The sequence below is a fragment of the Athene noctua genome, chromosome 10, assembly GCF_965140245.1.
Source record: "Athene noctua chromosome 10, bAthNoc1.hap1.1, whole genome shotgun sequence".
Lineage (NCBI taxonomy): Eukaryota > Metazoa > Chordata > Aves > Strigiformes > Strigidae > Athene > Athene noctua.
In genome coordinates this window covers 5,652,259-5,666,888 of record NC_134046.1, presented here as the reverse complement: position 1 = coordinate 5,666,888, position 14,630 = coordinate 5,652,259, and the positions used below count along the sequence as shown (strand labels likewise).

At 46.8% G+C, this 14,630-nt stretch overlaps 1 protein-coding gene across 12 annotated transcripts in view; it reads left to right on the top strand.

Annotated features, from left to right (window-relative positions):
- CADPS (calcium dependent secretion activator) overlaps positions 1-14,630 on the top strand; it is a 220,930-nt gene that overhangs the window by 41,840 nt on the left and 164,460 nt on the right. For all 12 annotated transcript variants that reach the window (XM_074913788.1, XM_074913784.1, XM_074913783.1 and 9 more), the window contains 2 exons: positions 1,028-1,141; positions 5,575-5,907. In XM_074913788.1, coding sequence (XP_074769889.1) covers positions 1,028-1,141; positions 5,575-5,907 — 447 coding nt within the window. The remainder of the gene's footprint in view (positions 1-1,027; positions 1,142-5,574; positions 5,908-14,630) is intronic.

The window sequence follows — 14,630 nt, the reverse complement described above, 5'->3', positions numbered from 1 at the left end:
TTGTTTGCTTCCTTCTCTTTTGTTTAAATTAATTCTTATCCTCAAACTTGAAGTAGTCATGCAATAAACCAGGCACAACTACAGTTAAATGCCTGCAGCGCTTCAGCATGAGTGTTATCTGCATCTTAAGATGTTGTTCTGGCATTGCTGATACATGACTTAGGTGTTTGCTGTGACTTTGACTGTACTACAAGTTGAAGAGGTGGGGGGTTTTAGCTATATCCGGTTTTAAACTGACAGATAAATTGGCAAAATAATGTCATGTTATCTTACAAGGCTGGAACAAACCCTTGTAAACTTTCTATTGATGTCATTGTGCCAAAATTAGAACTGTCTTGTAATTTATATCAGCTGTATGCTGGACAGAAATTGTTTTGAACAGCAAAGACAGCAGAGAAAGTCCTTGCTTGGATAAGGAGAACAGGTTTGCCCTCATATGATTTGTTTGGCATTAAATGACATTAAATTCTTTCAGCACTGATGCTGACTGGTGGTTTATATGTGACAAGCCAAAAGAAATGTACAAGGAAAAAAAAAAAAAAAAAGAGGAAAGACCAATGGCCTGAAGTGCTGATGAGTGCCATCTTCAACAGCCAGCTTGCAAGGCTTCCTGTTCAGTGATGAATTCAACGTTCTTCTGGAAGGGAGGAGAGGCTAAATGGGGAAGAGATTGCACTGGAATGCTCTCTTCCAAGCATGCACACAGCAGCTTGTTTTGGATTTAGGTCTTGTCCTTACCTGAAGCAGTAAAAGTCTTGTGTGCGTTTTGTGGCAGCAGAGTTGTTCAGAGTTGATGTTCAGAGTGGGTTTAGGTGCTCATGATACTTAAATGAGCTTGCCAGGGTGAAGAGTGTGTGTGTGTGTACCCACGCATGGGTGATTCCTCATCTATTACTGCTGTCCTCAGAGGGGAGCAGAAGTGCACATCATAAACACCCCGGTAAGATATTGCAGAAGAATTAGTGGGTTTTTTTCCTCATACACAAACCTTTCTTGACTAATTTTCTGCTTTTGGTATGTTTTGCAGATCAGTAAGCAGCAGCTCCAGACAATTAAAGATCGTTTCCAGGCCTTTCTCAATGGAGAAACACAGATTGTGGCAGATGAAGCATTTATAAACGCTGTCCAGAGCTACTACGAGGTAAGGAGAGGCAATACAATATTCATATGAATCCCTGTTCTCACCCCTATTCACAGACGAGGTTAAATTCTGAACTAACGGATTGTTCTTTATCAATCAGCACAAAACAAGGGCGAGTGCAAGGCTGCTTCTGTCTGGTATCTGGTATATCACAAAAGTTTGTGAGGTTCAGGGTTTGAACATGCAACCATATGGCAACCCCTACACCATGGTGTATCCTATAGCTTGATTATGGGGAAGATCACCCTTCCTTTACGCTGAAAAATATCTTCCTGATACTTTCAAACAATGTACTCTGAGACAGGGAAGATGGCACAATACAAAATAAACGTCATGTGCTCCCTATGAAAAATACCAGAAGAGAACTGGGCAGCACATTCAGTTCTTGCTGAAGCTTTTGCATTGTTTCTAATTGACTTTGGGCTTTTCAGTAAGAGTCTTGTCTTTTCTCTTTGGTACGACAAGTGCTGTAAAGAAAGGGGCAGGGAGGAGGATGTACATCTACAAAACTAGATGATGCCAAAGAAAATGAAGCATCGTTCATAATTGTGCAAAAGAATAATTATGCATGTCTGTCTTTTTGCACTTCTTTGTATGCAGCCCTTAATGCTGTCTTTCATACCTTTCCTCAGAAGGAAAGAGCTTCTGTTTTTGAAGGAAATCAGTGCTTGTGATTTGTATGAGGAGTGTCGCTTATTTTTTTTTGCTAGCCTTTCTGCAAACCATTTCTCTTTCTCCCTAGAGCTGTTCTGTCATAAAAGGTGAAGGTTTTGAATTGCCTACATAAAATATTTCTCTGGAAGTGGAATCTAAGAGCAGACCAAAATCAGATACTAAAACTGAAGAGAATTCTAACTCTGTAAAAAAAAAAAAGGCAGCAGCTGCTTCTGTGTAAGGAAAGCACAAATTATCCCTGGATTAACTCAATTAAACTGGCCTAGTAGTTACTTCTCCATCATTCTTTGTACAGGAAGGAAGCTGAGAGTAATTTACATTTCTTATCAGAAATGAAATTGCCAAGGGATCATCAGTTTATCACAGCTTCACTGAACAGATGCTCTCAGAGAAAGTTTTCAAGATGGCGTGAGCTGCATTTTAGGATGTAAGAGCAGCGTAATCTGTTCAGATAAGACTCTTGAGCAGGAAAAGGAAACTGCTTAAAACCAGGCAGAATACATCCCAGTTTCCCTGGTGGGTCTGGCTAAAATCGTGTCCTGACCAGCTCCAGAAGTTCTATGCTGTAAAATTACCCCAAGTAATCAAACGTACAAGGAGCCATTGATCAGCACTAGCTGTCTGCAAGCCCTACATCTTCAGTTCAGCTGGACACTCCACCTGCTCTGTCCTACCTAAAAAGGCCACTAAAAGCATAATGCGTTGCTCTGTGTCCTTTTGCACAAATTTATTTTTCTTCTTTTTAAATGTTGGTCTCCTTCAATTTACAGCCGTACTTTCAGCTTCTTTGCAGCTGTAGCGTGGCTGTGTGTCTCTTCCTCAGCACCGTCTGCAGTGGCACAAGACAAAGCCTCGCCACAGAAAGTTTCTGCCCCTCTCAGTGCCTGAACAGTGTTCCCTGCTGATGATGGTGTCCTTCCTCCCTTCTCTGCAGAGAGGTGCCCACCCTTGGTCGAGCCATGGTGCAATCACAGAAGATCCTGCAAGTCTCAGTTTTATGCATTTAAGTGTCCCCTTGGATGGACACTGTCTAGAAATTAGCATTTAGGTACTGACTTGTAAAGCTGCATGGTAGCTTGGAAAATACTAAAACTTGTTCTGCTCAGCTGAAACTGGCAATCTCTGTGCAGGACATGGCTGATGTTTCCAAGGGGTTCACTTACTGTTGGTGCAGAATAGGATCATTACCTGGGGAAGAATTTTTTTTTTTCAGAAGAAATAAAGAAAGAAGTGAAGGTGACATGGTAGGTCAGGGATGTGTTTGCTCTTGCCATGGTTGTGTTTGCATGGCCACATTCTGCTGTTAAGTCTGCTGTCAAGACGTGAGCTTGTGATTGCCAGTCTTAGACTAGTCCACAGACCACTATCAAATTCAAAGATTGAGTGAGCTGAGCAGGCTCCACCGCTGTGCCTTCAGGATCCATGTGTGCGAGATGGGCCCAGCACAGCCGACAGATGCTCCAGGAGAGCCTCTCTCATGTCCTTTTACTCTAATGAGTAAAGCTTTGACTGTCAACTAGCACTTTATGCAGCAGTTGCTTCAGTGGGTGTTATGGAAATGCTTCATTAGACCTGTTTCCACTCTGCTGTGGGCAGAGCCAGGACCACACGTGACCTGGGAGGCTCCCCTGTGGATGTGGCAGGAGATACCGGACCCATCTCAGAGAGGCCAGTTCTGCACGTGCTGGGGTACGCACCCACGCTAGGATTTTGCTCCAGTAATTCTAGACTCCTGCGTTCCTACTAGGCAATTCACCTGGTATTTTCTAAAGAAAGCAGCTTGCACTGCAGAACAAAATACATCTTTTATCTTTTTTTTATCTTCCTATTTCACGGTCTTTTTCTGCTGCTTTGTGTCTGACCAGCGCTCCCCCAGGCTTGCCTCCCCTCTGCCAGCCATATCCCTCCTTTCCTCTGGCTGCAGCTCTGCGCCCGGGGGGATTAATCGGGGCTGAGGGGAGACAGGGAGTCAAGTCCCTCTGCTTGCACCGCCGTCACTCCTCTGATGGGGGTGAGGACCCGGATAACAGCAGCCACTGGTGCTGGCAGGTTTGGGAAGTCACCAGCGCTGTCGCACAGGGTCAGGCCAAAGGCATCTGGAGCACGTGGGTTCCAGAGGGGACATGGGAGCTGAGGGTGCTGCAGCGGGGCTGTTTGCTGTGACCTCCCACTGTTTCCAGTAGTCAGTGTGCTGGCGACTTCTTCAGTTGTGTCAGGAACTTGGATTTTGATAGCTCTCACCTATTACTTAAAAGCACCAGCACACACCAGGGGTGTTATCACTCATTTAAGCTCTGCAAGAAAATGAAATGTGTGCTGGTGTTGTTTCAGGATGGACTGAAGAGGCTGCTGGTGGCATCCTGCCTGTCTCATCTGCAGGGAATACTCCGCAGCATGGTGATGTTGAAAGGAAACAGCCCAGCTCTTCCTCAGCAGCATTTCTAGGCTGCTCCTGGAGCAAATCCCTACTACCACTACCAACAGATGCCTGTGCCATCAAGCATCTGGGAACATGGAATGCCATGTTGCTGAGTGGTATAAAAACCAAAATCTACCATGTCCTTAGGTCATCCTCAAGCTCTTTAATTATTGAGAGCTGACAGATACACCCCTGTGCTGGCACAGCTTCTTCCCAGCTTGCTGCGTTCATCAGTTCTCAGCATCATTAATAAAACAGCAGTTCTTACTGGGCATTGATTGTTCTTCTGTGTTCAGGGCTTGGGAGAGGAGAGCCAACACAATATCCCCCTGTCCTTCTCTCACCCTTCAGCTCTGCCTTGCTCCCATGGCGTCTCCTTATCTGCAGGGGTCTGTTATGTTTTGACCCTTCTACTGCTCTTGCAGTGGGAAGAGCATCTTCCTCAAACACCTTTTCCCTCCCTCCTGCTGTCAGTGTCCTGCACTTTGCAGTCTGCTCTCTCTGCCAAGCCTTCCCAGGCAGCCTCAAGCCGTGCTGAACCATCCTGTGCTACCAGCAGAGCTGGAATGGGAAGGGATGTGGCCTCATCCACCTGTGGCCATGCCACCTTTTAGTGATCTGTGTTGGCTTGGTGTTTACCCATCAGTTTGCAAAGATCAGGCCATTTATCCTTGTGTTTTAACAGTGCTCTTGTCATGCTGGTTGCCCAGGTTGGAAAGACCAGGGTGTGGGAGAAGAGAGGACACACGTGTTACTTAACTGAAGATAATATTAATTAATACAATGCCATTCCTCTCATTTTGTGACAGCAGGGCAGTCTGCAAAGATCTCCTCCGGTGTAATAGCTTAAAGTAAGCCTGGTCCTTGCACTGGTCAGAGGTTTCCCAGGGGCCTGGCTACCAGGATAAATGCAATGCTGTTGTCTTAAGTAGGATGACTGGGCTCCCTGTAACAGGGCAGAACTTGGCTAGGTGAATGTAGTTGTGCAATAACTTCCTTATTAAAACATTTGATAGAGCAAAATATAATCTTGCTTTCCCAAAGGGCTTTTATGTACCGGGTGAGGTACAGCCATAACATCACATGAAGTCCTAATTGCATCAAAATTTTCCATTTGAGCACATGCAGAGCAGAAGCTTCACCTGATTTTGTTAAGTTTCCCAAACTACAGCTGAAACCTCTGTCCATCTGGCAACGTTTGGTTGTTGAGTGAGGAGTTGGAAAGTGTACTGGCAGCCAGTTAGCAACCTTCCCAGCAGCGAACTCATGGTTTGTGGTACTTAAGGGGAATTTTTTTTTTTTTTAACTGACACCATTTGAAGTCACCCTTTTTTTGCAGGTATTCCTGAAAAGCGACCGTGTTGCTAGGATGGTGCAGAGCGGAGGCTGCTCAGCAAATGACTCCCGGGAGGTCTTCAAGAAGCACATTGAGAAGAGAGTGCGCAGCCTACCAGAAATTGATGGCCTCAGCAAGGAGACGGTCCTAAGCTCTTGGATGGCAAAGTTTGATGCTATTTACCGTGGGGAAGAGGATCCCCGCAAGCAGCAGGCCAGGATGACGGCAAGCGCTGCTTCGGAACTCATCCTCAGCAAGGAGCAGCTCTACGAGATGTTTCAGAATATTTTGGGGATCAAGAAATTTGAGCATCAGCTTCTGTACAATGCATGTCAGGTAAGGTTCTTCTCCCAGGCTGGGTGGGAATGGAAGAGGGTTTCTCAGGGAAAGGCTTGCCAAGGGGTAATACTGTTGTTATGAACTGGAAACTTTGGGTCTGACCAGAGTGTTTTTGAGAGAACTGTCACCAAGGAAGGGGGTTTTGGTTCATGGTGGAACTTCTGCACTTCCAGTCTTGCTCTGGCTATGCAAGTGGGCTGCCTCTTCTTCATGTTTGTTTTGTTGTGCAATCTCATAGGATTGTTGAGATGGGAACATTTTATTCCTCCGTCTCTGTGTCTGGATGAGCAGGTCTTTGATGGTGCCTAAGTGGGCTGTTTTGCTGTGACTTGTTTGCCTTTCCTCTGTCACATCACCAATCTAAATGACAGTATGTTCTTGCAGCCTGCCATAACCTTATTAGTACTTGAAGCTCAGATGCCCCCGGGGTGGATGTCTTATGCAAACTCGCTTACTGAGGTTGTACGGGTTCTCCTTAAGTAGAGGGAGCCTCTGTGACCCCTGCGTGCCCCTGGTGGAAGGAGAGAGCATCCAAAATCCCCATGAACTCGAGGTAGCCCTGCTTGCCCTGTGTGTTCCCAGATAGATGAAAACCTTTCCCATTCCTCTCTTCTTCTCCCCCAATAAGAGCCAGTTCCCCAGAGGCATGGAGCTGGGACTCTGAGTGCCTCTTGCATTTCCAGCAGCTCTTGCTGAGGGCTGTCAGGGGCTGTCCAGGCTGTTGGTGACCCAGATTATGGTCCCCTGCTATCGGATATAAATATCACAGGAGGGATAAAGGATGTCAGAATCACGGGGAGGGTAAGGTAATGCTGTGGAAAGTTTTTGCAGGAGGAGCAGACCTCAATCTCTTCCCTGTAATTCAGGGCTTCAACTTCTTACTGAAATTAATACATTGGAGACCAATTCTGTCTGTCTTCTGTCTAGACGTTTCCAATCCTTTTCAAGACACAGCAAATTGTTTGATTTGTTTTTTTCTCCTGTAAAGAGCTTAATTATCTTGCATTTGTTCTTCTTCACCTAAGACCTTAGTGGCAGAGTGGGGAGAGGATAATAAATGACCCTGAGTAAGGCATCTTTATAGCAAAAAGGCAACAGCAAGAACTGTATTGGTCCTTATAAATTGTATTTACAAACCAGATTTGGTGCCTCCATCCTCTGCTGGAGGACTTCTTTAAAATCAAACCCATAATGTTTTCAGTGATGTGTTGAGAGCTGAGTCAGTTCTGCAGTGTTTTGGGGTTTGTTTTTTTTTTGACTTAAACCAACTCAAGCCCTGTGTCTGTCATCCTCCCTTGACCTGTGCTTGGCTAAGGAACTAGAGTGATTTTGTGTGAGTGTTTGTGTGATCCTACCCCCTTGCTTTGTGGTTCCCAGTGATGCAGAAAACAGTATTTAATCATGGCTACCCTGCTTTGTGGATGATCTCTGCTTTCAAGAGCCTTTCTGGCTGACACCATGAACCCAGTGGCTGCCTCCTGCAAATTGCCCTGTTGCATTGAGCAACCTGTTTCCTGCAGTAAGTCCTGGTTTTACTCTGAAAGTGAAGGATTTAATTCTGGGTCTTCTCTAATACTCAGAAGCAGCAAACCTGTAATTTAAGCTTTTAGAGAAAGACATAATTTCTGTTGAAAGCGAGTATTAGCACGGGAGTTACTCTGGTTTTAATACCTGGATAGGGAGGATTAGCTATGCGGAAGGGAAAGCCCTTTATACAAAGCACAGCTCAGAAAGGTGCAAGGCCAGCAGTCGTTCAGCCGTTTGGTATTTTCCTGGGAGTACATTGCGAGTCGTTATGGTGCCATGGTGCCGGCACAGTAAGGTGGGAGCCTGCTACTCAAGCAGCAGAGGTGGAAGCAGGTTGCTGCTGCTCCTTCTCCCGTTCAGTGCTGCAGGGAAGGCAGCAGCGAGCACCCAGGGAAACTGCAGGCTTTGCGCTGGGGACCCTTATTCTGGTGCTACCTGTGGTTATGTCATCTGGGCTATACCAGAGGGATCTCAGGAGCTCTGTGGCCGCCGGCAGCCCTTAGGAGAACAGCGGCAGATGCTCTGCACTTCCCTCTTGCCATGAAGCACTAAAACTGCTGTTGACCACTACTCTTTCCCGCAGGGTGTCAGGCATTGCTTGCAGCCAGTCTGTGGTAGGGTATAAGTAAAACCTATCAACCTACAAATGTTTTTGTTTGCTTAGCTTGCACGAGGAGTTCCTGGCAAAAGTCAAAGGTGCATGCCACTTGGCTAGCGTGTTTTCTGCGGCAGAGCTGCAGCGCAGAGCAGAAAATGATATGCAATGAGCAGTGATTCTGTAACCTGCCTCTTTCCCCTCATGAAAGCTTCCTCCTGATCTCTCACGATGAAGCATTTGACATTGGCCCTGAAACAGGAGATTTTTCCCTTTCCCTCCTAAACTTTAGTAGCAAGTTACTTCCTACTCCTAAAGCTCTTGGTGTTCACACAGGGCAGATTTCAAAGCCACCACAGCAGCTGGGTGCCTGATAGCTGCAGGCTGGAGATGCAAGTCAAGCCCTGGGCACTGCCCTTCATGGCTTGGAAACTCTTCTGTGCCGTAACCCCGTGGACTGTGCTGAGCCGCTCTGCACCAGCGGCGTCTCTGACGTGGGAAGTCTGACACCAATTAAGGAGCCAGAGGCACCTGCCAACGTTACAGCACTAAACCCAGAGACATCTGGAGAGAGAACCACCACATGTACAGCATTGCAGCAGCCCAGATGGGCGCTGGGTGGGAGAGGACCTGGGGCAGCTGGAGAGGAGGAACAGCTCCCTGCTTGGCGTGTGCATGTGCGCTATGGCCATGGCAGGGCTGGGACACGCTTCTGCAGGACTTTCTTCCAGCCTCTCACCCTCTCCCCCATCACCCCACCCCCCCCTTCTGTTTTCATAAATTTTCATTTGCCGCATCTGTGTCTCTGTTTGACAAGCCATCTTCTGTAAACACCTCTGCTCTGCCACCCTGTCCTGGAAACAACAGTGAGCTCCCCTCTTGAGTGGGTTTGCAGACACCTCTCAGCCTGTGCCTGCAGCTGTACTTGCAGCATAGAGCACGCCCACTGGGCTTTGGGGTGCTGGCCCCACAACCCCTATAAACTATCATTTATTTCCATCATGCTGTTTTGTTTCAGTCAGAGTCAGCCTAGTCAGTCCTCGTTTGCCTCCCTCTGAAGACACACTGGCTCTAGTCTGACTTTCTCATCAAGTTAATTGGAAGTACAACTTAAATCTTTTTCTTAATAATTTGATTGAAGCTTCTGTCACCTGTTTTGTAAGAAAAAAATATTTTATATATTCTGGTTGTGAATAAGTTTTAAGGAAAACACTGTCTGGCATTTTCCTGGATGTGCTGAAATGACAATATTCCCAGAAATGCTGTGCCAGGCTCCAGCTGAACACATGTGGGTGATTAATACGTTTGCGTTCCTCCCTCGGGCAGTGTACAGGCAGCTCCTGCCGGAGCCCACCGTGGCCCCTGGCTCGGCAGCCTGCCGTGCTGCCAGCCGCAGGCTTTACACTGAGACTGAGCAAACCTCCCAGACAAATCTGGGGGCAATCGTGAGCTTTCCCAGCGGTGGTTTGGCACCGGTATAAGCTACACTTATTTTTGACCTACGCTTGTCTGCCGTGCATGGGAGGAATTGGGAAATGGATCCTTTTCCCTGGCAGACTGTCTGAATGCCATCACTCTTTCTGGAGCAGCAGCGTGGTGCTGTTAATATGGTTTATCAGTCAATCACCTGTGCTTAGAAAAACAAAGCCCATCTGGTTCTCCTATTGCTCCTGTCGGTTGGGAGCCGAGGGGCTGGCTGGTCTGACGTGCTCCCCCTCACTTTGGAGTGCAGGCTGGAACTGCCCCAGAGGCTGTGCGAGGAGGCAAGGGGTAAAGACGCCTTTGCCTAGTTATTGTTCTCCTAAAGCACGAGCAGGAATGGTGCTGAGAGCCCCAAACACTTGCTTGAACTTCTGTGGTCTGGAAGAAGGTGCTTTTCTCTGTGGCCTCCTGTTACATCATACTCACTAATTGCATAACGATTACATCACTGGGACAGCATTTCCATTCACTTCTGAAATATTTTGTTTGTGCAGAAGGAGGATGATTTCTAACGGGATTTTTGTTAATATGATATCCCCGGGTGGTATGAGATAAGTGTACTCTTAATGTGATAGTGGTGATAAAGCAGGATCTGAGATAACAACAGAGCCAAAGGGATTGATGCAGATCAAAGGCTTTTAGGAAACAAAGATGGGAAGCGGTGTTGTAGCAGAATGCTTGTGGAGATAACGGTGGTGTTAAGCATGACCTCTGACTAGAACATTTTAAATAATACACAGAGGCGTAAGTTTTTTGCATAAGACACCCTGTGTGGTTTGATGTTTCTGCGGCACTGGAGTCGGAGTGGGAATTTAGTATCTCCAGCTCCTCTGCTGGGGAGAGGAATCGTGGAGAGAGAAGTGTGTTTCGATCTTGGGTTTCTGGTTCAGAACCCATTGGCAAAGCTTTAGTTTAGCTCTTTTGCTTTGTAATTAACTTGCAACTGTGGAAGGAGTCAGACAGGAGCTATTTTCTGTCAGTATTGGGCAATTCCGAACTTGGGTCTTTGCTGTAGGCAGCATTTCCTTGGGCACGAGCTTGTGTTTCCCACTGACCTTCGTGACTGCTGAACTGCAGCAGCAGCTCTGAAGATCAGGCTGTGGTGTTCTCCCTGTCTTGTTCTTCCCCAGCCGTAGGGCAGTGATTTATTTTTCTATCTCAAGCTGTGTTTGAAAGTCATTTTTAGCTACAGTGAGAAGGAGCTGGTACAGTGCTGTTCGGTTAATCCAGCAGCAGTGGCTGATCACATCTATGATGAGCTGCACACTTCCATCCTCCTGCTTCAGAGGAAGTTTGAGACTCTGGACTGTCCCTGAAGGACTGTCTGAATTTACACCGTTCCCAATCAGACTTTTTCTTCTTTCCTGGGCCTGAAGTGTCCCCTACACTGTGGCATTCCTGTTAAATGTGCAAAATACCTGTGCTAAGCTTCCAATTTCATCTAATTCCCTTAGATTTGAAAGCAAATAGCTAAATATATGTATGTCAAACCTGCTGAATAACACATAGTAACACGTGGTCATGGTTTTTCAGCATCTATTTCTGTCCATCCAGGTAGGAGGTAAAACATCAGAGAAGTGTGCTTTTGTGGGTGGACTACAATGCAGACCAAGTCCCATCACTGGTTGGTGACTATTTCATGAAAGGGATGAAAGCCTCTAGTCAGTGCAGTTGGAATTGTTTCATAAGTTTGGGGAGGCCTGTGATTTTTAGCTAGGAAACATTTCAACCTAAATTTTGCCGACCAGAGCTGGCTTAAAACTAGAATTCACTGTTTTGACATTTATTTTTGCAGCTGAATTGGGACACTGTGTCCAAAGACTGACATTTCTCAAAAAGCAGAAGGTTCCACTGCCAAAAAAAAAATGGTTTAAGAATTGTTAGCAGAAAAAAATATTTAGGATTTCTGTCCTGAATCAAATGTTTGATTTTAGCTCAAGTCAGTATTAGAGATGATTTGCTGAGGTGGTGTCTCGCCTTCTGCCCCTCTCTGCAGTCAGGTGGTTTTCCTGAACTTTGTTTCTTGACTCACTGTGGTGCTTTGAGCCTGTTGCAGAGATGCTGTGGTGGTACTTGGAAGATGCAACCCAAGTTAGGGCAGAAACAAGTAAGGACAAACTCCTGTGAGGCACTGTAAGAGCTCAGACGGTGAGATGAAGTTTAAGGCGGCTTCAGAAAAAATGTTTGGTTTGTGTGTATCCTCCCCAAACCAAGTATTTAATTTAGTTTGTTGTGATAAAAAACTCCCAGCCATACCTTGCAATGAGAGTTGAGCCCAGGGTCGTTGTGCACACCTCTGTGTCCCTTCGCTTCAGAGATACAGGGGTTTAGTACCAGATCACTCCCTTCGTTATTTTTCAAGAACACAAAGCAATTCCTTTTTATGGTAGCTTCATCTTGAAGTTCAACTGCCATCTGCAGTTCTGGGTGTTTAAGCACCAATGCCGGCTAGAATGACCCCTCCTGAAGGGCGAGAGGTTTGCTTTGTCCCCAGAGCCCCTGCAAACAGATTGTCATGGGGATGGTGGTGGTGAGCTGGGGCTGCCCTCAAGGACCAGTGAGCCTCCATGGGCTCCTCTCTCCAGGGCTGGATACCTGGATGCTGTGGACAACCTCAGCCAGCACTGCTGTCCCCCTTGCAAATCTTAAGGGCATCACTCAGACCCCTTGGTTGGGTTTTTTCCCCCCCCTCTTTCACTCCTTCAAAACACCTTTTGTCGCTCTGCCTATTTCCACGCTGTCAGCATTATTCCCTCCCCGCCTTAAAACAAAGCCACCACCAATAAAAATGGGCTAAGGTGGTTTTGAGATAATCAAAAGCCTCAAAATCCATAAAGCATCATATTCTGTTTTCAGTAATTCAGTATTTATTTCCATGGAAACGGAAATGGCAGCCTGGAGCCTTCTGCAGGGTTGTAATTACTCCTGTAGCAGGCAGTGGCAGCCGCAGCATGCCTGTCAGGGCTCGAGCAGCTCCCAAAGACGGCAGTGATTTAACACCTGACGGGAAATTGAAAAAGGAAAAAGCGTTGGGAAGTGAATGAAATCTGCCCGCTCATAAAAGCGTGACGTAGATACACGTGGTCCTTCGGGGAGGAAGGGGAATTGCCCTTCTTTGTCGGCTCACAGTGTGATATTTTGAAGAATGATATTGGCATGGGAGGGTGGAAAAACCGGGAGGGACGGTGCGGTGTCAGGGATGGAGTGAGTGTGATGTCTGGCTCCGCTGGACCCTCAGCTGCCAGCCATGCCCTGTGGGAGAGGTTTGCTGATGGAGCTCACCCAGGAGGTACAGAGCAGTCCCCTGATTGTCCCTGTTGGTCCCATGTGGGGCAGGAACAGCGCCCTGACGCGTGACGCATCGTTTAGTGTCTTTATCATTAGGAGCAGGAGAGGTGGTTGAGATGGGACGTCTGCCACCCAGCCTCCTCCAGCTGCAGAGAAGAGCTCAGCTGGGTGGGGGGGGACGTGGCAGCAAGTGGGGTGGCCCTGCCAGCCCCAGCCCATCACTGTGCCAAGGTCCTGCTGCCTTTTTGGGAGGAAAATGCAGTGATCGGTGTGTGCCAGGTTGGGACCTGCTCTTCCGAGCCATCTGATTTGCACAGACACGTATGGACCTACGTGTGAGCCCATTAGCTGTAGGATCAGCTTATGTTCTGTGCTGTTATGGACTTAGAGAGCAATCTTGGCCCCTGTAATTAAATTTAAAGCAAATTAGCTCTTCTATTAAACAAAATAAATCTGATGTAGCCTAATGCTGTATTCTCTAGCTATGGCTGATCAATCGCTCCTGCAAAGAGCAGGCAAATGCTGCTGAGCAGATGGTCTTGGCTGAGGCATGGTCAATTAAACTAATTAAAGATGCTTTCATTTAATCAGAGGGTGTTTTAACCCTGTTAGCTGCCAGTTGGGGTTGTATGTTTTCGTGCACTAGGAACTTCCAGTTCTGGCCCTACTATGGACATCTTCTGGTTTTACAGCCCCTTTACAGAAGCCAGGCTAGAGTGTGCATCTGAAGAGCAGATGTTTCACAGGGAAATTATAGTGTCATGCAACAATATTGAAGACTTGCAGAGGAAAAGTCGTTTTCTTCTAACACTAACCAGAGATGTTTATTAGACTGAAGAAGTTTCCTGCACTGAATCCTTCCCACGCTACCTCCTGTCAGCCTTCCCCCCAGGTTTAGGGGTGTGTATGCCTCTCCACAGCCTAGCCAAATGTCACTTGTTCCACCAAAACAAGCAGTGGCTTGTCCCCTTTATTTAAGGGACAGCATCCAGACAGGTTCTGGAGTGGAGGAGCAGCCTCTTATTTATGCTCTTTGCTGCCATGCAAAATGTTTTGGCTGCTGGGAGCCCCTCTGCCATGGGATTCTGGACATGGATTTAATTCATTGTTTGCTGCAGAAGTCCACGCGGACTTCTCTGAGCCAAAGCTCTGTTGTAGTTAGTAATAGAGCACTCAGTTGTTATTTGTCACAACTGGGCACCCTTGACATGTCATCGTCCCTGTCCCCCGTCCCCCCTTCTGATGTGCTGTGCTGCTCCTCTGCCCTCACTGTAAGGGGTGACCCCACTTGCCGGCAAGATAAGTGCAACCAAGAGAGCTTGTTAGTCTGATGGAAAAGCATGCAAAATTACCTCAAGAAGCAGCAGTAGAGAAGACTTAATGCATCCAGACCACTGGTGACCCCCTCGCTGGGATGCACCGAGGGGCTGCAGCACGCCAGGACCAGTGGTCCTCTGCATTTCCAGCAGCTTGTACAAATTAAATTAGAAACGGTTGTGCTTTATCCAGAGGCCACACGGGCAGCTTCACTCATCAGACCAGATCTATCCTGTTCCAGCAGTATTGATCCCTGCAGGTACATTAGGGCTAAAGTCAGGATGATTTTCAAGATGGTCATCCTTTGTGAAATGGTATTTTATTCATCTATTTAGTGAGGGGGTTTTGTGGTGCAATATCAGCTGAATGCTCTTCGTTGTCTGTGTGGACTGATTAATTTCCGCAGTTTAAGGTTTAAATTACCATTAAGATATCTCTTCAGTTTTATTTTTGTTTCAATTGGCCCATGAATACTTTTCATCATCTGCATTCATGCTGCAAAGGAATGCAT